General features: G+C 39.5%; 1 protein-coding gene across 1 annotated transcript in view; it reads left to right on the forward strand.

Moving 5' to 3' along the window:
- Positions 1 to 704: 704 nt before the first annotated feature.
- Positions 705 to 26,237, forward strand: part of PPEF1 (protein phosphatase with EF-hand domain 1) — a 28,154-nt gene continuing 2,621 nt past the window's right edge. Inside the window, exons 1-13 of the mRNA XM_062515139.1 lie at positions 705 to 768; positions 3,841 to 3,968; positions 4,781 to 4,832; positions 10,531 to 10,703; positions 12,348 to 12,462; positions 14,348 to 14,394; positions 18,325 to 18,491; positions 20,105 to 20,141; positions 20,608 to 20,757; positions 22,938 to 23,138; positions 24,447 to 24,632; positions 25,250 to 25,392; positions 26,047 to 26,153. Coding sequence (XP_062371123.1) covers positions 705 to 768; positions 3,841 to 3,968; positions 4,781 to 4,832; positions 10,531 to 10,703; positions 12,348 to 12,462; positions 14,348 to 14,394; positions 18,325 to 18,491; positions 20,105 to 20,141; positions 20,608 to 20,757; positions 22,938 to 23,138; positions 24,447 to 24,632; positions 25,250 to 25,392; positions 26,047 to 26,153 — 1,570 coding nt within the window. The remainder of the gene's footprint in view (positions 769 to 3,840; positions 3,969 to 4,780; positions 4,833 to 10,530; positions 10,704 to 12,347; positions 12,463 to 14,347; positions 14,395 to 18,324; positions 18,492 to 20,104; positions 20,142 to 20,607; positions 20,758 to 22,937; positions 23,139 to 24,446; positions 24,633 to 25,249; positions 25,393 to 26,046; positions 26,154 to 26,237) is intronic.

Genomic DNA, 26,237 nt, shown 5'->3' on the forward strand with positions numbered 1-26,237 from the left:
TGGATTTTTTTTTCAGTAGAAATACAACAGAAAATTGGTTATTTTATTTAAATGAAATCTGATAATGAAGTGATTTGCTATGGTACTGTCTGTCCTGGTAAATTTGGTGGTGGTGACACTGAGCGATAAAGTGATAAATGGGGTGGTAAGGCAACTTTTCAAATCAATGGAGTGTTAGGAGGATTGAGGATTGGGATTTTTTTAGCAGTACTATCACATGTAATTTAAAATTCTGCAGTTCCCGTTTTCAAATAATAAGAATGAAGAGTAATGTGTCTCTGTAGTTCCTTGACTCTAGTAGTAAGGCTTTAAATAGCTATTCTTCATATAAGAAATTGTTGCTTCACATTAACATTAAGCTAACATGTAAGGAGTAAACTGTATTAATTACTAAGTTAATTTCTCTTGACTGCAAGTTGATAGTTATCAGATGTGGGGAAAAAAATGCTAGTGTGGTCCAGTTCAGGTAGGATGTGCTGTACAATGATTTGTTATGTGCTGAAGGTACTTCAGATTCTGTGTTGTCAAGCACCATTTTTTTTCTCCCTATCCCTTCCTTCCAATTTCATCCCTGTTAGGAGTACTAGGAAGAGCCCAGGAGCCCAAAGAAGTATAGCCCTTGCCACTGAAGGAACAACACAGGAAATGTGTATAATGCTAACAGCTGAGAGAAACATGCTTCGGATCAGCAGCAATTAAAGCAGATGGGCAGCATCATTGGAACCATGGGGTGCAGCAGTTCTGTAGCTGACAGAAGGTCAGAAAATGGTGAGTGTTGCCTTTGTCTTCAGGGCAAGTTGTTGTTCTCTCTCTAACACCAGAAGAGGATTGCAAGGTAATGTTCCCCCCGCCAAGTCCTGTTGTCAAAATACTTGTTCAGGGAAAATTATTTTCTTGTTTTGAAACTGTGATTAGCTTTTAGACTCTGGTTGAGGTCAGGAAGCAGCTTTAGACCACCTCTAACATTGACAGATGGGGTTGTAAAAGATTCACAACATCTGGGACAGAAGCTAAATTTCAGAGGTGTCTGTGCTTGCTCTGACACTGGCAAAGCTTTGGGAGTAAAGTATTGAGTGGGACCTTTTATGGCTTTTCACACCACAGGATTCCTGGGCAAACCTCCCCAATTTCCCTGCTGTTGTGTGACCCCAATTATGAAACAAGTGTTATAAAGCAGAGCTATTACAATGACTTCAAAATCAGTTTTCTGGCCTACCAATTACCTGGCCTGACATTCTCCCTGACAATTATGAGGCTATCAGTTGAAGGTCTCCACAGGACCTGGTTAAATGTTCAATTAAACTAATGGATCACCACCCTCCTTTTAATCAAACCCCACTTTGGTATGAACTCAGCAGTCTTTGCACAGGCAGGTGGGCCCCAGGATTCACTCAGACTTTTGTTCAGACATTTTGTGTTCTTTTTCAAGATTTTACATTAAAGCGTAATTTATTGGTCAGCAGTACCATGTTGCATGGTACTGTGCATAGTCTTAGGACATTATTATGTTGAACAGCCATGGTTGAAAAGGAAGGATTTTTTGGCTACCAAGCCAGAACATGAGTCACAGGAAGCTGGTGACTAAGAAGCAGGAGTACTTAGTCATGGCTGCAGGCATCCCAGCTGACTGGTTTGAGAGAAGCCCTCAGCTTTGTGTATGCTACTACAAAGCAGCATCAGTGTTGTATCACAGCAGTGAAAGTCGAATGGATTCATCTGGAGCCCCAGACCTACCTGTAACTGGGAGGCAGCTCTTCCTCTTGGGGTTTACATGCTATGCCTACATGGGCCTTGCAAGACCTTGGGGATGTGCTACTTGGGAATATTTCTGAGTATGTAAAAGCTTGGAGGAGCTGTACATTTTTTGTTCAACAACAGTCAACACACAGATGTGGGTCTTAGGATTTTGTGTCCTTGCTGGACTGTGTTTGTCTTCTGGAGTTGCTGGGTGGTTTCCTTTCTGCTCTTCAACGGTAGTCAAGTGATGTTGAACCATCATTCTGTCTGCAGCCTGAGGCAGTACATTTCTCTAACGCATTAATAACATGAATTTAACAGATACTTGTTGGTGTAGAGAGCTTCTGCAACTGATAACACTTTTTTTTACAGATGCAGTTTAGCCTAGTGTGAAAATCATGTTCTGATTCAGTCCTGAGAATAACAGTGCTGTAATAAGTACAATTAAAAAGAAAAGAAAGACAGGAAACATTCTGTTAGATTTGCAACATTAACCACAGTGATTGATATCTATCTGTCTTATGTGATAGCAATGGAACTGTGCCACGTTAAGTGCTCAGGACCATTAAGCAACCCAGGGGGCTTTAATGGGAAGTTTAATGACTCTGATGCCGGAAATCCGTTTTTGTGCTGGTGGTTTTGCTTTGCCCCTTAGGTACTCTTCTAAACATAAATGTTGGTGACAGCCTTGCTGTAATGTGTCAGGCTTTCAGGTCTGTAGTGGTGGGGACTTCCAGAAAGGACAGAAAATACAAGAGATCTCAGAGTTTATGTAGGGTCTGAACAATGCTCTTAGTCATCTAAGGATCACATTTCCTTCAGGCAGGAGGATTTTTCTAGGATGGATGCAATATCTACAGGATGGGAGTCTTTCTGGATTTTGGTCTTCTCTAGACTAGAAAATGTTATCACTTTAACTATACTGTATACTCATTAATGGTAAAATAAGCAAACAATATGTTGTTGAGGCATCTGTAAGCATTTTTATAAAAATGTTTCCCTAATGTTATACTCTATTAATAGAATCACTTTCCCATTAATATTTGTCCTTACTTGCATAATTATCAGTAAGAAAAAAAATCATTCTCACTCAGGTTCCACTCATCCTAGTATACAAATTCCTGGTACTTGTGATCAGTTACAATACTTGACTGGTGTAAACGGTTGTCTCTGTAATACAGAGCTTTTCTTCACTGTTTTGCAGTGCAGGACAGTGCCCATCCCAGGACCTCTTTCTGCCACCAGATGTTTGTCTGCTCAATAAACTTTGATCTGAGCAGTTAAAGGAATGTGGTATCTTTATGGCATGAATGAGGCCTGTAGGCAGCAGGCTTTTTCCTCCAGGCTGCAGTCTTGATGATTGTCCTTCAGTGAAGTTTCCAGCAGTTTTCCAGACTGAGATCATAGTAGACACAACTTCTTAAAGTGCTGAGTGGAATGCATATTCAGCACATAGTCAAAAATGGTCTTCTGGCATGTTCCATTGACTTTTTGGGGTGAGTGTTCTTTTGTTAACCAAGCTAGCAAAAACTATACCTCACTGCCATTTGGCTTGTCTATTTAAGCAACATATTCTACCCCATTTGTTAAATTTTTATCCTAGGATTTGAATTTTGCTGAATTTGGCTTACTGATGCCGCTCTGCAGGTAAAAACTTTCTGGTAGAAGATGCTGTGGCAAATACTGTCATTGCATGGCTGTTCATGTCACAGCTTGTAAAATCAAAGCTGGATAAAGAAATACATTGTTGATAGGCCAAATTGTTCTTCCTTTCTTCACCTTCCCAAAACCCATATAGTACCTCACCTGAGCTTGACTGACTTCTTACCTGTGTACTGTCTTCAAAACAATTAAATGGGGAAGGTTACTAACTACTTAGGCCTGAGCAAGTCAGCTAGCTTGGGATATGTGTTGGAGGACAGAAACAGTAAAGGCATTGTGTATTTTTTCAGCCTCACTTTTGCTGGGTTTCATCTTATTGTTGACTGTGCACAATGGACTGAATTTGTGATCTAGTTGCAAAATTCTGCGAAGGCAGCATGCGTGTTTTCCTTGTAGATTACCCTGCATCCACGTGTACTCCACTGCTTTCTGTTTTGACAGTCATTAGAGCTGCAATCCTCATCCAGAAGTGGTACCGCTTTACGATGGCCCGGCTGGAGATGAGGCGCCGCTATTCTCTCAGTATCTTTCAGTCAATTGAATATGCTGATGAACAGGATCAACTACAGGTTTGTAATCTTCCATTCTTCCTATACCAGCAGTTATGTTATCCCCGGAACTGTGGCTGCACAAACAAAATGGGTGTGTGGTGATTTCTTCTACAAAGCTGGGTCATGATTAATAAAACAGCTTCCCTGCCTGACACATGAACTAAGTTGTGTGTACTCATACATGGACATACAGATGAATGTAACTACATAGGCATCAGGACACCATTCTGCCCATACAGCGAATCTGGGGTATAGCTTTCTGTGTAGTGGCTCTGTTACCCAGCGATTGCCTGTTACCCAGGTCATTTACAGACACTGTGGGTGATCTTAACTGTTTGTGAGGCAATATATGATCAACAGAGACACCTGAAACAGTGTTTCAGCATGTCAGCCTAGGCTTCCTTTAGGGTCAGTATGGCAAATTTGGAACTTACAGGCCTTTGTGTTCATCCTAGCATCTGTGTCTAAAATCAGTTCACTGCATTGTGGCAGTTTCTATTGACTATGAAGGAAGTCTAGGCAAATAAGCTGGGTGGTGGGCAAGATGAATTACACCCAGAAACATCAACAGCACTGAAACAGCCCTGAAACATTTTATGTATTCATGAAGTGTTAGTTGTGAATTCATAGCAAAAAAAAAGGAAAGGGAGCTATTTTTGTAGGAGGACACAGATTGTGTCATTATTGCAGGCTGGTACTATGGGAATTTACCCTAGTGACTTATATCCTCCTAAATGGGAAATTGCAAGTAATTTAGTAAGAAAGATGTTAATGCTTGTTGAATCACCTAAACTGATCAGTGTGTTTGTTCTTTTCCTTTTCATACTCAGCTATCCAACTTTTTTACATTCATGCTGGATCATTGTACTCATCCTGATTCAGGTAACAATAAAAATAAAAGTAATGTGGAGATTGCATGTGAAAAACTTGATGTGAGGAAAGTTAATTTTCAATGTGATATTTACAGCATATGCTGGGGTTGAGGTTTGATCTCCTAAATACTATAATATGAATTTGATCCTCTAAGTGTTGACACTGCTCACTGTCTACTTAGTGAGTCAGAGCAGTCAGTAAGTCAGAACAGGTGCCTGTTGTCCTTATGAGAATATTCAGAGGTGCTCAGAAGGCTTTCTTTTATGTTACTGCCCTTCCTGCAGAATCCAATTTTCACAGCTTTCTGTGCATGTTTTCTTAAACTATGAGATATGAGTATTAAAAAGGTTATGTTCAGTTGGCTTAAGGCAGGTATAATCAGAGAGGTTGTTCTTTCTCCCCCACCACCCACCAATTCTGGCAGTTCTGGACCACTTTTTAATTTAATTTATTCTATATTTCAGTGTAACATGTATCAGTATATGAATGATAAAAAAAGGAAATAAATTTAAACTGCTGGAGATAAATCTTTAGGAATAATCTCATTTAAGCTTCAGTTATGCAAGGAATAACCTTAAATTTTTGAAGTATTTTGGGAACCTTGGACATAACTTACTTTTGAGGTCAAGCTCAACAGAAGGACAGACTGAAAGTGATTCCTAAGTCCAGAAAAAAGCCCGTGACTTCCCTGAACGAATTCAGAATAGATGCCATCCCAGTGGAGTTAAAAATGAGGCTGTTCCCTTCTTATTGCATTACAAGAGAATGCCCTTTCTCTTTCATCTGGTCTAGCCATAGGTTATTCCAATTAAAACTTGCACAAGATACTTTGATAGCAGGATAAAACCACCATCAAAACCTTAAGTGGTTCAGTGTTCTAATGACAACTGGTAGGAGCTGCAATTTTTCTCTCTTAAGTACTTAAAAGTTCCTAATGCTTTCTGTGCTCTGCAGAAAAATAAATTACATTTGAGCCTTGCTCCAAAGTCAAGGCAGATGACACAATAGTCCTCCCTTTGATTTTTTTCCCATTACTGCCATATTCTGTGAAAAAATATCTGCTTTAGTAATTTAACTTCCTGGGAAGGAATTGGCAAACTTACAGAAAATCAGATACTACTCACTTCATCTACTTCTTCATGCTGATAGTGCACCTCTGTTCAGCTTTTCCACCTGAATGGGAAAGAAAACAGTAGTGAAAGGTCTGAGATTTGGCAAAATATTGTTAATCTCTATTTTTATTATAATATTAAAATGGAATTTTACAGCTGCTTGTTGTAGATATGATTTATCCACCTTTATTAACTGCACCTACTGGCAGAAGGAATAAAGATGAAGTGTCTCAGGTGACTTGCTAGGGCTCAGGACATTGCAGAGCACACTGCTGCATGCATAGGCTGTTCATGTGCAAGTGGAGATCCAAGCCTCACATGTGCACAGGGAGGGAGATGGAGGGTCCTGTTGGTTGCCCCTCATCACCACTGCACAGATGACCTGTTTCTTGGTCTTGTAGATATTGGGAATTGCAGATGTGCAATTCAGGTTAAGGTTGAAACACATGAGAAAGTGTATATGGTTTATGGTTAAGCATCCCTTTGTCTTGCTGGCTTAAAACTTCCATCTTTTAGGACTGACATTATTAAGTCTTGATAACTGCTCCAAAGGCTTTATTTTTGTCTTGATTTGTTCCCCCTTTGTAACACTATGTGTTGCAGATACCAGAACCCTAAATGAAACAGAAAAATTCTGGTGTATGTTTAATATAGAGATGACCAAGGCTGCCTATGAAAAGGAGCTGACTTAATTTTTTTTTTTTTTTGAGAAATTGCATATCAAATGTGTATTGCGTGGGTTGTGGTTATTTTGTCCAACTGCTGGCCGCATGCATTCTTTGCTTTAAGCTCTTGATTGCTTGACCCTGGAAGTGACCTTTGCAGCACTCATGCTAGCCCCACTGATGTAAGCAAAACCAGTGCTGAATAGAGAGATTCTCAAAGATCTGCTTCCATTTCTGCTGAATCACCATCTTAAGATGTGAACCACAGTGAATGTAAAACATTCAAAACAGAGATACTTCAAATTGACTTTGATAGTCTCAAGCATTTTCTAAAACCTGCTATTCCAATTCTCTGGCTTTTTTTGTTTTTCTTTTCATCAGTGTGTGCTCACTTAAAGTGATAGCATATGGTAAAATGCTGTCTCCAAGAAGACAGTATGTAATATTCTTACCAGAGAATCAGTTGCCTGTTCTTTTCAGTAGATGATAAGAAAGTTATCTGAACATTTTGTGATCTGTTGTTTTCCTTACATTATAAACTACTCAGCTTCCACCATTAATCTTACTTTCCTCTTTTTAATCTGTTTTTTGTCAGATTATGTTTTTCAATGAAAGAAAAGCAGCTGCCATCTCATTAACACAGTAGTGCTTTTGATGTGATTGTTTATCTGTTATACCCTAAAGCTTTTTTCATCCTCTCTTCTCCTTAAGATGTCAGTGTAGTTTGTGATTGGGATATTATATAGCTGAGTATCTTGTTCTGCTTCTTATTAAAGGCTATTTTGCAAGGGTTTGTAGAAAATGAGAATAAAACTCTTTTCTACCTTATACTTTTCTCCCTCATTTCCTGAAAAAAATCTTCCTACCTTCTCAGCTTTCAATGGAAAGTTCTCTGGTCAGGGAAAGCTGGAAACTGCTTTTCCAGCAAAAGGTGACCCATTTAATCACTCTTTTATGGGCACATTGAGGGTGAGAAGACTGCAGACACATCCTGAGAAAAATGGTGGGACTGGGAATCTAAACCTGTTCCTTTCAAGGTCACCAGGGCACCTCCTGGAGCCTTCCTTCAAAGGAGAACATAAAAAGTGTTTTCTGCAGTTTCACTCCCCATGATGCCTCCCTTACAGATTTAACACCCTTCCAAGATGCTTTGCACAGAGTGATTCTTGCAGTGGGGAATAAGTTATAGCTGCTTGGAGTTTGTAGCACCAGGAATAGTGTGAAGTAAGAAATGTTTGAAGTGTTTTAGAAACTTCCTTCCTCCTTGTAGGCTCAGTGTCCATTTGGCTTTGACCTGAGGGTTGTGGATCAGTATCTGGTTTATGTAAGAGCACTTCTCAGGAGTCAGAGGTGCTCTCAGGTACCCCAATGGTCAGGCTGAAGGCACATAGGTAGTGGCAGAACAGAGAACTGTTTTCAGAGCTGCAGAAGTAACTGATGCCTGTTTACCCTGATAGTGAGTTCCTACTTGGCAGCTTTGACTTGCCTTGAAAAACTGCCATGACAAGGTGATCTTGTCAGGAGAACTGGGTCTTAGGATTTTCTGTTGCCAAATTGACTCCACTTAGCTCTGGGTGTTTGTGTTTAACATGGATTATGGCTGTAGGGTAGTTGTGTTTTGTTAATAACAAAGGCTTAACTCCCTGAGCCCGAGCTAGACCTCTGTTGTCAGAATACAAAGCTGGTCATTGCCTGTGCTCGCTCCAGTCAGTGGAGAGATGCAGATCTTGGCAGAGGATGTTTCTTTCTGTCTTGACACATGTGCCTGAAACCAGGCATGCCAAGACTTTTCATCCCTGTCTTTCAGTATGAACTGAAAGAGCCTTGACAGCTTCAACTAGAACAGCAACATGTGAGGGGTGCTGAATCCTTCAGAATTAGTCCTGCATGGAGCATGTGATGAGCTGGGGTACTTGCTGGACAGGCTGCATTAGGTCATCCATTACTGACTGTTCAGAGATGGGACAGTCATGCTGTGCAGGAAGAAGCCTTAAAATCCATCTGAAAGACAGCCTGAGGAGCTGTAAGCACCCTCTAAGGGTAATGACCATGACTGACTTTTGACAGCTCATCCCAAAGTGGAAAATGGGGTATATTTTGCAGAGATACGCCCTACACGAAAGGATTGAGTTTCCCAGCCTGAGCATGTGCCAAAATGGAAGTGAGACTGTGAGGAACACAAGTTCATGTTCAGAGGCAGAGGGATGGATGGATGGTTGGATGGATGGATGGATGGATGGATGGCCCACTGTGTGCTGGAAGGGGGAAGACGGGAGTAGGAGCAGGCATGGGCAGGTGTCTGCCTGGCCTGAAACGCTGAGAAGGTCACTGACTCTGAAGGAGTCATGTCAGATGAGGACAGCTGGTTAGAACAGGCAAGAAATGAGGCATTTGGGTGGTCTGAGGAGTTGGTTCTGCAGCTGCCTACTTCTTGGAAGTAGGGTGCAGAGGGAGATACTGTCCAGTGGCCTGCTGCTAGAGCTGGAACAAGAATTGGTGTGAATGTGCTTGGCTGATCACTATGTGAGAATCGGCAGTTTCAGTCCATGGTGACATTCTGGCGTCCAGCCAGACAAAGCTGTAACTGTGGAAGTGGAAGACTGCAAATCAAACTGCACTTGGTGAAAATGTTGAACCTCGAGCACCTTGCTGTTACTTGATGCCTTATTCCATTTAAATGGCCAAGTACGACATTGCATTAGCACTGAATGTGCTAATCAGCTCACAGCTGAAGTGCTGATAGTAAAAGGGGAGTTTATAAAATCCAGAATACGTTTTTATCTATTTATTTCTTTAATATGGATTTTATCCAGTTGCAAGACAAGCTGGCCTTTATAAATCTCATAATTTATGAGGTTGCATGCTGGTTTTGGCTACTGTGAGTTTTGAGTCACAGCTACAGGTCAGCTGTAAATAAGCAATAAATAATACAGCTACATGGCTGTAAATAATACATTTTTATTTGCTGTTGCAGGAAATCAGGGTTACAGAAAACTTAACTGTAGCCCAGCAAAAAGTGTTTACAACAATCATCTCACTGGAGCAACTCTGCAACAGCATCTGCTAAAACACTTTCATTTAGGGCCTAGTTCTCTCTTTTAGAATAATATATGACTGAGACAATCTGCAAGAAGAAAACACTGAAATCTGCTGATCAGTCAGTGACATTTCAACCAAAAGAATGGATTGAAGCAATTAGCAGTGTTCCTGCTTTCTCCATGTTCCAGGAAAGTTAGAAGCTATGCTCCATTTTCACCACTCTGTTTACTTTAATTCATCCAGTAGTTTTATGGCAGCCAACCAAAAGCTGGCATTGTTTCCTAGCTGCATCAGAAAGGACTGATTTGCAATCTGCTCTGAATAAATAGATTTTGTTCGTGAATTTTAAAATAATCACTGTGACCTGCTGGTACTTAGCCTAAAAATTTAAGTAGAAAATAAAAGCAATAGAAGTGAATCTTCAAAACCTGTATTAAAAGTGTAATATTGAACTTAAAACGGATGGTCATTAAATAATCAGCCATGACTTTTGTACCTCCTTGCATCAAGGGGAAAGGAGAAGGATGTTTGTACCAGGTGTTGGCTCTCATTGCCTGTGAGCAGACTGCTCCACAATTTCAGAGCAAAATGTTTTGCACCCTGACCACAGCTGCTTTTCCAGAAGTTGGGAAAGAGTTTTTGCCTCTTTTTAACTTTGGCTTGGTCTCTTCTTTTTTTTACTTTGTACTGATTGATTGGTTGGTTGGTTTTAGTATTGTGAAACAATCTGGGGAACCTGGAGCTCTTCCACTATAGGAGGCAGGAGTCAGCCACTATAATACTGCAGCAGTTAAAGCAGTTACATTCAACCAGTTCTGACCATGCTGTTACAGCTCTGTGGGGAACTGGTGGAGTGTCTACATTTTTTGTTTCCCTTCTATCTTGTTCCAGTTTCTCAAATTTTCATCAGCCCTAGTGCTCCTCAGGTGGTGGACGAAGACTTATGTTTAAAAGAATTTGAAAAGAAGATTGATGTTCCAGACTCCTATTATGGACCACGACTCTCATTCCCCCTTACTGTGGAAGATGCCAATGCTCTCCTTCATGCTTTCCGGAACGAACAGGTAATTGGCAACTAGCTTGTTTTCTTTTTTTAACTTATTTTACATCTGTAAAGTCCATAATCCAATGTAAGGCTAAACTCGTGCCCAAAGAGATATTTCACCCTTCTTTTACACCTCATTACTTTTTCCTGCTAGCCCAGTGTGATCATAAATGTGCATGGTAAGCTGCCTTGGGAAGTCGATCTGCCTGTAAGCTAACACAATAAAATCAAAAGCAGACAGTTCTCAGACAGAGGGATTCCCACATTTGATTCACTACTTTGCTGCATGACCACCAGGTCTGGCACTGGGGAGGCTGCAGGGACTAGTGAAATGAAATGGGAACCCTTAGCAGCTGCAAGGCAGGGGTTCTTAGTGAGAGTGCAGGACTGGGGAAGGTATCCTAAAAAAAATAGAAACTAATTCTCATTTTTTTATGGGTTAAAAGTGTTCATTGTTTGGTCCTCTGTCTTTTGTCCCCCACCTTATTCTTTTAGAGGAATTGAGGTGTAAGGGTCAGTCATCTCATTGCAGCTGCAAGACTCCACCATAACAGTGGAGTGAGTATAAAGCATTGCTAATATAGCAGAACAGAGTCATAGCACACATCTCTGGAGCTCAGGCTGCAGCTTCCAAGGCACTGAGGAGGCTGTTTCTCATTCTCTGTATTCCTGAGCAAGCCCTTTTGTTGCCCACAAGATGAAGGTGGAGCAGGAAGGCATTAAATGACACGGCTTTGTTTGAACTTGTAATTATTTCTGCTTAACAATATGCTCTATAAAAAGGGCAAGGGTCTATCATGCTTTTTAATTTACTAAATAAGAATATTTTTCCCCAGTAATTTTCTGTGGAGGCTGATTGTTTGAAAAGTACCAAATATAAAGCACATGATAAATGAGCCAACCCAGACTTTACCTTACTGTCCACCTCCCTTCTCTTTCTATGGCTGGCATTTTATTAAGGAAACAGTCATAGGTAATTTGCCTTCCTGTTTATTTAAAAATATGAATTTTGAAAAGTCATTCTGTAGCTCATCTATCTCCTTTACCAAAATTCCTCAGATCTCTGTTGGAATTAAAAGCTTTAAAAATCACCAACTGACAAACAAAATGTTCATAAAAAACATTAGGAGAGAAGACCAGAAGCTTTAAGGTTGCATTGTTATAACTTCTTCACTGTGAACAGGAAGATAAACCTTACCAAGGCAGCCCTTACTGGAGTTTTCTTGTCATTGTTTTTGCAATTCATTGAAATATCATTTATGGCCTTTGGGGATTTTTTTGTTGGCTTCTGTTTTGGAGGTTGTGAGATTTGTTTGTTTGCTCACACCTAGAATGACATCCTTTTTATTTTTTTCCCAGTTACTTTAAACAGATGGCCTTTTGCAATGATTTTGATTGCTCTATAAGTCCTATCTCTTCTGAAAAACAGGAAGAGTAGAAACAGTACAGTATAAATAAAGTGGGAAAATCTGTAAATGAAGTTCAGTAAGGGCTCCATATCCATTACCGAAAGCAAATGCAAAGCTAGGAACACGCCTAACTTCCAGCACTAAGCCATACAGCCTGTACTCATGTCTGGAGGTCTGCACTATAAATAACCTTGGCAGTTCATGTCTGATATTAATTAACCTATTCCTTTTCTGCTTGCTTTTTCTTCTCACAGCTGCTTCATGCCCGCTACGTACTGCAGCTGCTAAGTGAAACTAGGAGGGTTCTCAAGGAGATGCCAAATATCACCCATCTTTCAACTTCCTACACCAAGGAGATAACTGTCTGTGGTAAGGTGCCAGAGCAGATACCTGCTTTGGGCTATGGTCAAAGCTATAGCTTTGGGCTTTAACCACTTATATTCTAAGTGGTTAGAGAATGATACTGACATTTCCAAGATTTGCCATTAGAAGAAAGTTCTCAATGCCCCTTAAAAAGTTACTTACTTATTTTCCCCCACAAATGCATAAATTGGAGCAAACAAACAAAAAAATAAAGTTCCTGAGTCATAGTAAGTATATTTTAAGAAATTCACTCACCTCCTCTTTCCTGTTCTTGTTTAACATTTCTGAATGAGTCAGTATTAATTCAGCTAACACTGGTGTGCACCTTAAATACTCCTGCACTTCCACCTTGAAAATGCCACCAAGTATTTTGATCACTGGCTGTAAGTCTCACCTCTTTCTCCTCTCACTGAGAAAAAGACCTTTCTCAGTAATGATTTTAATGATTTTAATCATAATTTACTCTGTAATGATTTTAATGAGTGTTTAATATGGGTGGCAAAGAAAGACCTTTCATTGACAGCATGACTATCTAGAATAAATTGAAATTATAATAACCCCTTATTTCTAAGGAGACCCAGGAGGATGGATAAGTCTTTACACAAGCAACCAATTAGTCTCACAGAATAATGTGTCACACAGTAAAGAACTAAGAGCTCTTTGCCCATTTATTTTGTTACACTTTTGTAAATTATGGATAATGGGATGCAGTATCCTGACTTGACAAAGAATGCAGTAGCTACAAAAGAGAATAATGGTGACATAACTCTTGACATCTATCCATGTGTGCTTTGTGTGATAGTTAAGTTGTATAAGGGAGGTACTGTGAGACATGCAAAATAAATAATGTTTTTTAAGAAGTGGTTATAGACCTACTTTGATTGCCAGGAAAGGGTTTGTTTAAATGAGGTTTTATATAAACAATAATTTATTAACCAAGCCAACAAGACCCCTTTCCAAATCAAGGAAATACAGATTCATGCTTGTTCACAACACGGCATGTTCTTGTTAAATAAACACTCCTCTTCATGTTGTATTACATTTGCACTATGTAAGCAGCATCAAAAGGGATCCCTCTTCTGTACTGAAACTAAAAGCTTTTGTCATCAGAAGGAACCTATGCAGAAGACAGATAAGCCATTTTTAAGCATAGTCAATCCAAAATGTTGATTTCCTTAAACTATCACTCTCCATTTCTTATAATTTCAAATTAATAATGCAGATTAAATATATACCAGAATATACCACATATGTGCTAAAAATCTATTGTATCTCAAAAGATCCCTTAGAACAAATTCAGCAGGTTCATAATTAATCAAAAATTGCACAGAAAACATATACACATAAAAATGTCACTTCTCTTTTCCTAATTATTAGCGGTAAACACCAGTTATCACAAGACAGGTTTTGAAATTGTTCTGCTTTGTGGTGGTGAGTCACAGACATGAGAAGGTTGGCTCTGTGAGTATGAAATGCAGTCAGATGCACAGGGGATCTGTGCTGCAGTGATGCTTTGTATTGGAGTGAAATCCTCCTGCCTGTTCCAAATAAACATCTCAAAAAGGGCCCAGTCTGTCTTTCCTGTGGCCTCAGCACTGAGGCATGCAGGCACAGACAGCTCTTGACACTCTCCATCGTTTCCTGCTGGTAGTAGTCAAAACCCATCCCTGAAACACATTCAGTTGTATAAAAAGGGCTACTTTGGTAAATTCAAACCCACTAGTATGTAGAAGTCTACTATATTTCAAAATGTCTTTCAGTGGCATTTTTTGGGGTTTATATATATAAGGAAAACATGTTGGGAAATTTATTAGGTCCAACTAATTCCAGTTTTATAATTCAGTTTCTTCCTCTGTGAGAAAATTTAAAAAAAAAAAATTGTTTCCTGTAGGAGATTTGCATGGAAACCTGGATGATCTTTTGCTGATATTCTATAAGGTAAGTATGTATTCCGAGATGTATCATTTTCACTTTATGACTTATTATTATTTATATGTGACAGAGTTATCACCACTAGAATTGCTCATGTGGTGTGCATGCATAACACACACAAATCCTGGAACAATTTGGAGTCTTTGTCAGAACTTTTCCTTCTTCATATCCTCCTGCTGACTGTGAAGGAGTTTGAAGAGATGATTATTTTCCTGAATACTGAACTGCAGCATGAGCCAAAATTTAAGAGGACTCCTTAGAGAGGCTCCAAAGTTCTGCCACCATTTTAAATTCCATATTGACTGAAGTCTGCTAAAATCAGGAGCTAACTGACTTCCTGATGTAACACTACACCATAGATAATTTTGACACTAAAGAAAAAAAATGCAGAAGCTTTCGTTTAGGCCTTCCATTGATACCTGCCGGTTTATTGCCTTGCTTTTAGGTTGATTTGGGGTTTCTTGTTGTTTGGTTGCTTTTTTTGTGTTTGTTGGGGTTTTGTTGTTGTTTTATTTGGGGGTCAGAGAGGTTGTTTTTGGTTTGTTTTTTTATTTGTTTGTTTTTTGGGTTTTTTGTTAGTTTTTGTTTTGTTTTTTTTTTAACAGGAAAGAGGGCCATTTAAAAGCTTTTTAAGCCTTGGAAGCAATCACATGGTCTGCACAAAATAGAAGTACTTTGGCCTTTACTAACCTTTTTTATCATGATAAAAAAGCATAGCTCTGTTTTACTGATGTGTAAAATTGAGCTCCAGGCTAACTTTTCCACAATTGTATGTTTAACTGAAGATGCAGGATATGTTGTGTATTTAGTTTCACATTTATCTTAAGGATAAATCACCACCTTTGATTGAGTAGGTACTCTCTTTGATTTGAGCTTTCCGGGGAGAGAAGGGTTTGTGTCAGATCTTTACACATTCATCTGTACTGAATGGAGACTGAAGTGAGATAAGCCAGGTGTTTAAATGATGTAACTCCCCTCCCCACCCCACGCCCCCCGCCCCTTTTCAGCTTTGTTACACTTAGTCTGACACTTGTTGAATGTAAATGTGGTTGTTTTGCCCAAGTGCACACTTGAAGTCTGTTGAAGTATTGTTAAAGTATAATCAGACCTTTTATAGAGTCCTGCTTTTCTTACTAATCAACCATCCTTAGCTTGCAGTCTTTTAGCTGTTTAGCGCTCTCTTCAAAACTGTAATAAGAGTATGATACATATTGGTTTCAAACACATAACCTGGGATGGGAAATACAACTATTTTGGAGATAAGTACTCAGATATTTACAACTGCAATCACCCTGTGTTTTATTTCTTGGAGTAAGCAGATGCCGATTCTTTCCCTCCCCTCTAATGGATGCTATAAAGAGAAAAAAAAAAAAGCAACTCTTATCCTGACTTCAGTAAATTCAGAGCCAAAACTCCCACTGACTTCAGACTGGAGATAACACCCAGTTCTTCACTGTTAAGCTTCTAGGGGAGTCCCTTCCGTCAAACCAATTAAAATGGGCAAATGTTTTGTCATTTCAAAGTAGTTGAGAATATAGAAAACATATGATAGAGCTGATTAATTATTTAGAAGAAAATTAAATGACACTATTTTCTGTCCCCTCTGAGTAGTTTACTCAGATGAGCAGTGAACCCAGTTGGCTTCTGGGATCCATTATTTTTCTCCTTCCCAAACTCTGTTTCAGTTGGAAGGGATTTCATCCTCTGAATTGGTACAAGCTACCTTGAACAAGAGGGTCCAATGCTAACCAATGCCACGGGAGTGATCTCGGTCTGCACAGGGCTGTGCAGAACTGAAATGGATTCTGGAGGCCTGCATAGAAACCAGGCTTGTCACTTCCACAAACCACCCCCAGCAAACACAGAGCTGGCAATCCTCAGCATATTGATACAATGCTGCAGATGGCGTATAATCTTTACACCTGGTTTGGCTGAAGCTAAGACACATAGCTTTTTTTCCTCAATAGCAGTTCATGAGGTTCATTCAGTCCCTGCATTAATCTTTATTAAATTTCCTGGTATTCCTCGAAACACTTGAATTTTAAATTATGTATTGCTAAGTTAGATTGTTAAAGGGATGCTATAGATAGAAATAGCCTGAAGCAGTAGAAAATGCCAACAACAAACGGAAGTTAATTAATCACTAACCCAGGAGATACAGTAATGATGCCCAGCAGCAAGTTGCTAATCATTAGAGGGCTTTGTTTGCCTCTCTGACATGTCAGAGGCTGCAACAGCCTTTAATTTAGTTTTGCTCTCATTGTTGGTTGAAAACACAGAAAAGGAGAGTGCATATGAGTGGGAGAAAATTAAATGTCACATTAAATTGAAAGTCCAAACCAAACTTGTTTAAAACTCAGACTGTGTGTAACCTTTTCCAAAAGAAGGGTGATAGAGTCTGGAGAGTGCTCCAGTAGATGTGTCTTTCCGTGAGGACTACAGTTAGTGGTTGTGTGTATTCTCACAATCTGCTGGTAAATTCACATACCTATTGGTTTTAAGGCAAAGCTTTTATTTATTTATCTATCTATTTAGAAACTGCTGCTGAGTTTCTGCTGTCTGTTCCACTCCTGAAATCCATCTCCTTTTTAAAATCCCTTCTACACACTGCATTAGAAGTCTCATACATTGCCACTCCTGTGAGCACAGAGCAAGCACAGGCCCCTCCTAAGTAAAGCTGAAAAGGGCTCAGGACAGGCTATAGCAAAATCCAAGGAAGCTGAATTTACAGCAGCCAGGATGGAGAGACAAGGGTTCACTACTGCATCCTAACATGAAAGCACAGGACACTGATTGGGACACAAAAAGGATATTCTCATAAGGATTCAAACTGCACATTTCATCAAGTCCCTGGCCACATCATGCATCCTGCAATAAACCCACTAAGGCAGAATACCAGTAATGCCATAGGAGCACTAGAAAGGTTTGACACTGACACTCTATATATATTCAAGATGTGGGATATCTTGCAATGCTGCCAAACCTTTTAAGAGTGTCTTCCACAGTTGTAATGTAATTTTATAGATGTTCTATTGATATTTCTTGTGCGTATCAATTGAGAAAACAGAGGTTTCCCTTTTCCAGCAAGACAAAGTTGAAATACTATTTCTGATACTCATGACTGGAAATGATGAAGCTACATATATAGGTGGTGCTATATTTTCTGTAAGGTGATGGCACCCATTGATGTGTTGGTAATTAATCTAATAAAACATACCATCAGTTCAAAATACTTGTTTTTACTAAGTCACCATTTTTAACAAAGCATTTGTCTATATCTTCAGAAAAAAATTAAGGTACAAAATACCTGTATGTACAACATCTCAGGTTTGTGAGCTTCCAAGTATATCTTGGCTCTCATGAGTAAAATTCAAGTAGTGCTTTCAGGACTAAAGCAACTGAAATCAAACTCTTCAAAGTTCTGTCTTAAGATTTAATGTCCTCTGGACTATAGTCCTTCTCAGGAGTTTTGGAAGCATACACTGCAAACAATGTAAATATACAAAATCCATTCAAACTTACATCAGAAGGTAATTTTTCATGTATTTCTTATCTTCCATTCAAACTGAATTATTCCCTTCTGTTTGCAAGTGCATAATTTTCTGGCAACAGTTGTATTAACAAAAATGTGTATTTTACTACAAAACTGATGTTCCTTTTGGTGCCTTTCAATTTAATTTAACAGGTAAAGGATTTGAGCTGGCATTGTAAGAACAGCCAGAGAGGTTGTCTCTTCTCTAATGGCTCAGGTTGTCTGATATGAAGGTTTTTATTCTAAGCAGTGGAAATAAAGAAATGCTGCATATTAGATCTCTGTATTATCCAGGATTTTTTCTTAGAATTTCTAGCAATGGGATCTCATTTAAATGCAATTTCCTTTATTACAGTAGCACAGCAGCCTCTCTAAATGCCCCCCCTTTTTTTTCCTTTCTGCAGAATGGTCTGCCTTCAGAACAAAACCGCTATGTCTTTAATGGTGATTTTGTCGACAGAGGGAAAAATTCTATGGAAATACTTATAATCCTATTTGCATTTCTTCTTATCTATCCCAATGATTTACACTTGAATAGAGGAAACCACGAGGACTACATCATGAACCTGAGGTAGATTTTGGGGGTGGGGCAGGTGTTATCTGGCCTAGCATTAGAAATATTTGAGCTTTTGAATGCTACTGTAGTCACTGTGACACCCTAAAACAGAAATAATGTTTTATTAAGTAGTCAAGTGTAGCTTTGCCTTTTCAGCGTGGGGGGGGGGGGGGGGAGGAGGGAACATCCTCACAACACACAAACATTTGAATGGGAATCATGTCTTTGATCTTGTCATAATTCATTGAAGTCAGAGAGCTTAGTGCAGCTTACAGAGTATCAAAATTGGGGAAGGAAGGAAGGATGATATTTTAGTTAAAGCACATATGTAGCAAAAGCTGGTATTTTAGTTAACTTTGAGCTAAGATTTCATTTCTCTAATACAAAGGGCTGGTAAATATCATACCTTCTACTCAGAGGAGCTTCATTAGTTGGAGGTGTCAGTGCAGGAAAGCTGACACCCTGTTTTCTAACACAGATGTTTGCACTCAGCTGTGCTGTGTAGCCAGCGGAGTGAGCACAGCCAGTGGCTCTGGCTGTAGTCAAAGTGTGACTTGGAAACAAAAAGCACTCAGAGATGTGAGAACTCCTCAGTCCTACTCCCTACAATTCTAAGCCACCCCAGAAAGTTTTTGGGTGACTGACTGGATAACCTGCTGTACCCCTTGGATCATTTGCTGTGTGCACTCAGGAGGTATTGCTGTTTTAAAACAAGCCTCTGTATTAGCACCTGGGTCAGAGGCCCATAGCCAAGTCCTACTAATGGTCCACAGAAGAGAATCAGTTTCACATAATAGTTACTTTTGCAGTACTTAATTGAAAACACCCCAGAAAACAACAAACGTAGACTAAGACCAGTTACTTAATCTACAAGGTAGGAAAATTCCTCCCCAAAACAGCAGAAAATATTAACTAAGCCTATGATGGTATGGTGTACACAGATGTATTCCTGTCTATCACTCTTTGCTGTGCATTTTGATTAGCAGTGCTGTACATTGGTAAATCTGAAAGTTGAGTGTTGTGTAAATGCCCCTTGATGAAGGATATCTTGGTGTTAAAAGAATGAGGTATCAAAATCATTGTCCCTTGTGGGGGAGAAGACATGACAGTTGGATGAAGCTCTGAGCAATCTGATCTAGTGGAAGTGTCCCTGCCCATGGCAGGGGGTTGGAATGAGATGATCTTTAAGGCCCCTTCCAAGCCAAACCATTCTATGATTTATGATTTATGATATATATAATATGAATATATCTGTATCTAATATTCTATGATATGATTCTATGATGATATTATATTAAAGACAAAACTCTCTGAAGGTTTTGTGGGAATTTTTGCCCATCATCAGGTTCCTTTGGAATTTCTCTCTGGTATCTAAAAGGTAGAGCTGGCAAAAAGGCTTCTTAATAATTACTAGGCTGGATTCTGTTCCCAGCCTCTGTTATGTATGTACAAGAAACCAGTTTAACTCAATTCTCAAGACAGAGTGGAGGAAAGGACATTTCAGCTGAGGTGAGATGGAATGGCAGGTGAAAAAGGGAGCTAGAAAACTCCAGGAAAACACCATAGCACAGGAAACCATGCAGAAGGGGCATACAGAAAACTAGTTAATGATGCTGTCCTGTTTTCAGATATGGTTTCACAAAAGAAGTTTCAAAGAAGTACAAGGTAAGACTCTTCCTCCTTCCCCTATATTCTTTTGTAGTCTTGCTCATGTAAAATGAAACCTGTGTAAACAAGAAAACTTCAAACCAGTTTACTTAGGTGTAGCAGAAAATTACTTTAGTGATATAAGTGAAATTATTTTGGCCGATCAGTGGAATAACTGACAACTATTTTAAGTGCTAGTCTCTTATGCCCAGAGATCTATGGGATGAAATAAGTAACATCCATAAGACCAATCAAGAATACAAAAAGAGGTGAACAAAACAAACAAACAAACAAACCAACGCAACAGTTACAATCAAATGACTCTAAAGTAAATATCTGAACATTTTTGTCAGGGTTGCAGTTCAGGATATCACCTGAAAAAAATTGTTCATATAAACTGGAGCAGACACTTCAACAAAATCTTGAACTTAGAAGCAACAGAATCTGTCAGAAATAGGATCTAATGTAAGAGTATATTTTACAGGACCATTGGAAACAGATTTTGTGTCTTCTGCGAGATGTTTTTAGCTGGCTTCCCCTTGCCACTATAATTGATAGCAAAGTTCTTATCCTACATGGGGGGATTTCAGACACCACAGATTTGGATTTCCTGAATGCACTTGAGAGAAATAAGGTAAGAGATCATATTAATGGGAGAGTAAATTTGTTTTCTTTTTAAAATGTTGTGGTACAAATGCTAGGATCAGGTAGTTTGCATTAGGAAAGGAAATGACAGCAGTATGAGGCATATAAGAAAAATAATAGTCCAATTTTTCTTCAAAATCAGGGCTTAGGAAGAGAGGTTGTACTAGGTGTTGAGAGCCAATTGTCTGGTTCTCCATATAACATGGGTCTTTTGACCTTAAAATAGCTAAAACCACTTTAGATGCCTCCTCCTGCAGTGATGACACATTAGCCAGAAACTATGAAAACTACTTGATTCTTGGACATTTCCTTTAAAAACTTTTGAAATTAATCTAGCCACATATTTCCAGCACTGCCTTTTTTCCTGGGGCTGTGCTTCTGCCATCTGTTGTGTGGGGGAAGCTCTTCACCTGTGAGGCGCTCCCTTGGCAGGAGCTGAGCACTGTTCATGTGGGAGAGCCTTTCAAGAAGGATCAAAATTCAAGAACTGGCCTTGATAAAAAAGAATCTACTGCTTTTCAGGGACTTAGAAGACAGAAATGTTCATGTTGTTTTTTTTTTTCTGAAATGATGAGCAAACACAGATCTTTCAAATAAGCGGAAAATGGTGTGGGATTTGGTTTTGATTTGGACAACTAAATCAAGATGTCTGCTTGTGATCAGGTGCTGAGATTCCTTATAGTCATTGGAGATCCAGGAGATCTGGTGGAGATCATTACTTAGGCACACATCTCCAGTACTGTTCAAGGAAGTGTACCATTGGCTAGGGATGTCCCCTCTAGCCTTTGCCTGCCTCTAAAGAAAGTCTTCTCTGTAGGTCGCCTCCACCAGTCCCCTTAAGGCCAGATTTGTGTTTGCTCCCTTCACACTATTTCACAGACGTGGTGAAGCATCTCAGATAGCATAGGAGACCAATGTTTGAGCAACTAAGTGTACTCTGTCATCAATGTCTGTGGAATCTAGAGGTATTTTTGTCACCCTCATATTTTCTAAAGTGGAAATAAATGCTTTGCAGGACAGTCAGTTGTGTCTCTTTTCTAAAGATATGAAAAAGGCCATGAATACTTCTGATCATTGGAGTCTAGGCTCTGTTGGCTGCACCACTGTGCACTAAAACTGGGCGCCTAACTAGAGATAGAAGTGTCCTAACCATGAGCTGAATTCTGCCCATGTTTTCACCAGGGCTCAGCTCTGCATGTTTCTGATGCAGTATCTGTGAAATGCAGAATTAACAGGTCAAAGTTGCTACCACAAGAGAGTGTTGCTAATAAGACATGTGTGGGCCACAACCCAGGGCAATGTCACTCAAGGCCAAATGATGTATTTTAATTGGTACAGCTGGCAAGTTTCAAATACTTGTCAGTGTACTGGCAAATAACCCTGTGTTGTGCATTTTGGTCTGAATTAGTCCTTTGTTAAAGAGTAAAATCTGGGAGTCTGTGGACTATGTATGTTTTATTGGTGGGTGGTTTGTTTTTTTTTTTTTTTCTTTTGGTTGGTTGGTTGGTTTGGTTTTGGGGTTTATTTTGGCTTTGTTCTGGAAATAAGCTAGTATGAGAGAATTTCAAATGAGAAGACATTCCCTGAAGAAGAGTCCATATTAATGGTCATTCATGGAGCCATAGCACAGCACTCCAAAAAAGCAAATGCCTATGCATATTTGAGGAGTTTGATTTAGCAGTACAAGGCCTGATGTAATATATCATCAGTTTCACTACTGTCTTCCTGATACTCTGTTTAATTTAGCCAAATTAATCTAACAGCATGGTACTGTGTCAGAGAAGAAGTGAATGGAGTTTCACCTTCAGTACAATATGAATGTATATTTTGTTTACAGGGAAGCTGGTCACTGAAGTGTCTCCCCTGAGCCCAGGCCCCACTTGCTGTATAGTGAGACCCTGTGATTGACTGTGTTTGGAAGGAGTGTGTGTGTCTGGATAAGAATATGAAAGCAACCCAGTTACTGATAGGTATAAAGCAAAATTTCTGCCAAATACCTGCAGCTTCTTCTAAACCTGTGAATTCAGGACATCATGAGAGTTAATATTAGCTGAACTCTCAAGGACTTTTCCTGAGTACAGGAAACATGAGCTGATGTGCATTTCAGCCAACATCTCTGAATCAACTTTGGTTGTTGTTCTGATGATAACTTTTTTTGGTTTTTTTAAGTTGAAATCTTTGATGCGGCCACCAAAGTCAGTGACAGACAGACAGGACCAAACAAAGAAGAGAATTCCCACTACCAAACCCAGTAAACACATTGCCAACCAGCATATTGTAGGGAAGACACAACACAACTCTTCATCGGGCTTCACTGACCCTTCAGGCTCAAATTTGCCTCCAGACCCCGCCCTGAAGGAATGGAAACAAGTAGGTGAAACCAAAGACATGCTGATACCAAACCCCTCCTGCACAAACTCAGCAGGTGTTCTGTTCAGGCAGTGTATTTATGAGTCTGAGGGAGCTGTCTCTTCATAGGAAAACAGTCCTTCTAATGACTATATTAGATACCCATTAGGGGTTTTTTGGGATGCTTTGGGTAGACCTGGTAATAAATACTTGGGCTTTTGTACCTTACAAGTAAAATTTACCCGGTATTTTCTTTTCTTAGCTGTTAGGAGGAGGAAACTGCTCAGTAGGAAATGGGTTTGTCTGCCCTCATGTGGTTGGATCTGTTGGTGTGTAAATGGTTGTTGGTTTAAACAGGTCAGATTGCAATTGTTGATGAGATAAAGCACCTTTTTTTGGCTGTGCTTTTGGCAGCTGAATGCTGATACAGCCCAAAAAAGCCACTCAGCTCCTGAGACCTACAGGCATATTACTCAGAAGTGAGAAGATTTTGTCCTCTTGCTGTTCATTTCACCTCGAATATCAGAGCCAATATAGAGCTATTGTTGTACTGTAATTTAATAAATTGTGACAATTTGGAAACCTTAATTTCTCTGAAAATCTGGTTTCCTAAGATACCTATCTGACCTAAAAACTAACATAATGGGCACAAGCAAAGCTCCTCTTTCTCCCCAGATATGACACTCCTTCAGCTAATCAAGCATCCACTAAGCCGTGCTCACAAACAGGATCTGGAATGTGTTAGTGCAAACCTTGCCAAAAAAAAGTTTAAGCAAACACATTTTGAATAATTTTTGCTACTGACTAGAATTAAACCATGATAATTCTTCTTCATGTCTGAACTCTGCTAAAATGCTAATATGTAAAATGTTGGTTTGAAAAATGAGCTAAATAATGACAGTAAAGCCAAAGGCAACTCTTGTCTTGTTTAGGGCAGGTACTCCCAAGCTTAGGTAAAACCACTGACCAATGTGGTTATCCAGTGCTGGGAAATAGAAATTGCTTCTCCTACAAGAAGGCAGATTTTGTTCACTTTGAAATAGCCCAGGTACTGTTCCTGATGCACCTGCCCAAGTCTGAAAACCTCAGCTGTAAAAGGAGGTACATTTCTGAAATCTAGATAATGTTTCTTAAAAAGTAGGACAAAAGTCTTTGCCCAAAAGAATATGCTCCTGAAAGGAAGGAAAAACCCCAAGACGTATGTGATAGCTCAGATGTGTTTTCTCCCTGTACTGTGGGGCTTTTGCTGTGTCCAGGACTTTAGACAGCCATAGCCTGTCAGTCTTCCCCTACTATCAGTCCTCACTTGCTTGAATTTGCTATTTATAGATCCTTGACATTCTGTGGAGTGATCCAAGAAGCCAAAATGGCTGTACACCAAACAAGTGTCGAGGAGGAGGCTGTTACTTTGGTCCTGATGTTACCGCCAAGCTGTTTGAGAGGTATAATCTGAAGATGCTCATCAGGTCTCATGAATTTAAGCCAGAAGGTTATGAGATCAGTCATGATGGGAAGGTAAGATGCTTCCATGTAAAGTAGAATTCTCCTGTGAATTTCACAGGAACAGCCACAGTATATTTGCAAAATTTATTTTTAAAAAAGAGTCACTTTGTTAAAATGGGTTTGGGGGAATTTAGTCCTAGATAGATGGTACGGCAAATTACTGAGTTCTGACTAACAAAATTCTTTACGGCTTTAGGGAGTGGGGACCAATTTATTAGTTACATGAAAACAAATGGACATCAACAAAATCACCCACAAGAGTTGTGTGTAAAAACACAACTTTAAGAGATACTCTAAGGCTGTAGAAGCCTTTAATTTACTGATTTCTCTTCTGGCCCTGTTTTCTAACATGCTGTACTGGGAGGCCAGCAAGAATCCCGAAAACCAGGTCTCTCTTAGAAGGAGGCTTCTGTTAAGCAGCATGTTATATCTCACTGCTCTCTGAAGTCTGATAGGTCAAAAATAAAGGCCCAGAGCTCTGACTCAAAAGGCAAGAGCAATTTGGTGAATTACATAGTTTTATATGTAGACACATAATTCTGTAACCTGGAATTTTTTCTCAGAGCAGTTTCAGAAATAAGTGTCAAGAACCGTTCTGGCCACTCCAGTTTCTTTGTTTCCTGTATCAGGTTATCACCATATTCTCTGCCTCTAACTATTATGAAGAGGGCAGTAACCGGGGCGCTTACATCAAGCTGAATCCCGAGCTGATCCCCCGGTTTGTGCAGTACCAGGTCAGCAAGTTCACGCGCAGGCAGAATCTCCGGGAGAGGTAAAGCTGTGTGTTGTGTGCAGTGAGCATGGACTCACCTCACATGTGAGTGTACCTGCCACAAATCTAGAGCTTGACTGAATAATTGAATAGGCATCAATTTTCCTTGATTCTCACTGGTTTTCTGTTTTACAATTTAAAATTTAATACAGTAGACAAAACATGTTCTAAGTGCTTAACTTGGTTTCCTGAGAAATTCCTGAAGGTAATTAGGTGAGGTAAGCAGTTAGAACAGACAACGGTCAAGGACTCATAAATGGCCTACATCTGTCTGCCTTAAGGCTGCAGTGTTAATCTGGACAAATCCTGTTATGAATTGAGTCTCAAAAGTTTATCATGACAGCTTTGCCATGCCTAGTAGTGTGGTCAGATTACTAAAGGAAAAGCATCTTAGAATGACCTGCATAAACTCGATTATCTCATAAACTCAGATTATTCTTATGGAACATTGTTGTTTTTGTTTGGTTTGGGGTTTTCTCCCCTCCCTGAATGTTGTCTTACATGTTCTAGTCTGTTTTGGGTCATCCTACTTAAACATGCTATACCCTAAACATACTACATGTTAAATGATATAAAAATTTTCTGAGTGTTGAAAAGGATAAAATGGTAGAGGATTTTAATCCTTTAATAATCTGCTGATTTTTTTCCTCCTAGGGTAGGTACAATTGAATCATCTGCCTTAAAGTCCTTACGAGAGAAGATTTATGCTCACAAGTCTGAACTCACCAGTGCTTTTGCACAATATGATGTCAATGGCACAGGTACTACTTCCTCTCTGTCCAGTTGCCACCGTGGGGAAAACAGCTTCCATGTGTGTGGGGGCAGAGGGGACAAACCCCATGGAG

Source organism: Cinclus cinclus, chromosome 2, assembly GCF_963662255.1.
Source record: "Cinclus cinclus chromosome 2, bCinCin1.1, whole genome shotgun sequence".
NCBI lineage: Eukaryota > Metazoa > Chordata > Aves > Passeriformes > Cinclidae > Cinclus > Cinclus cinclus.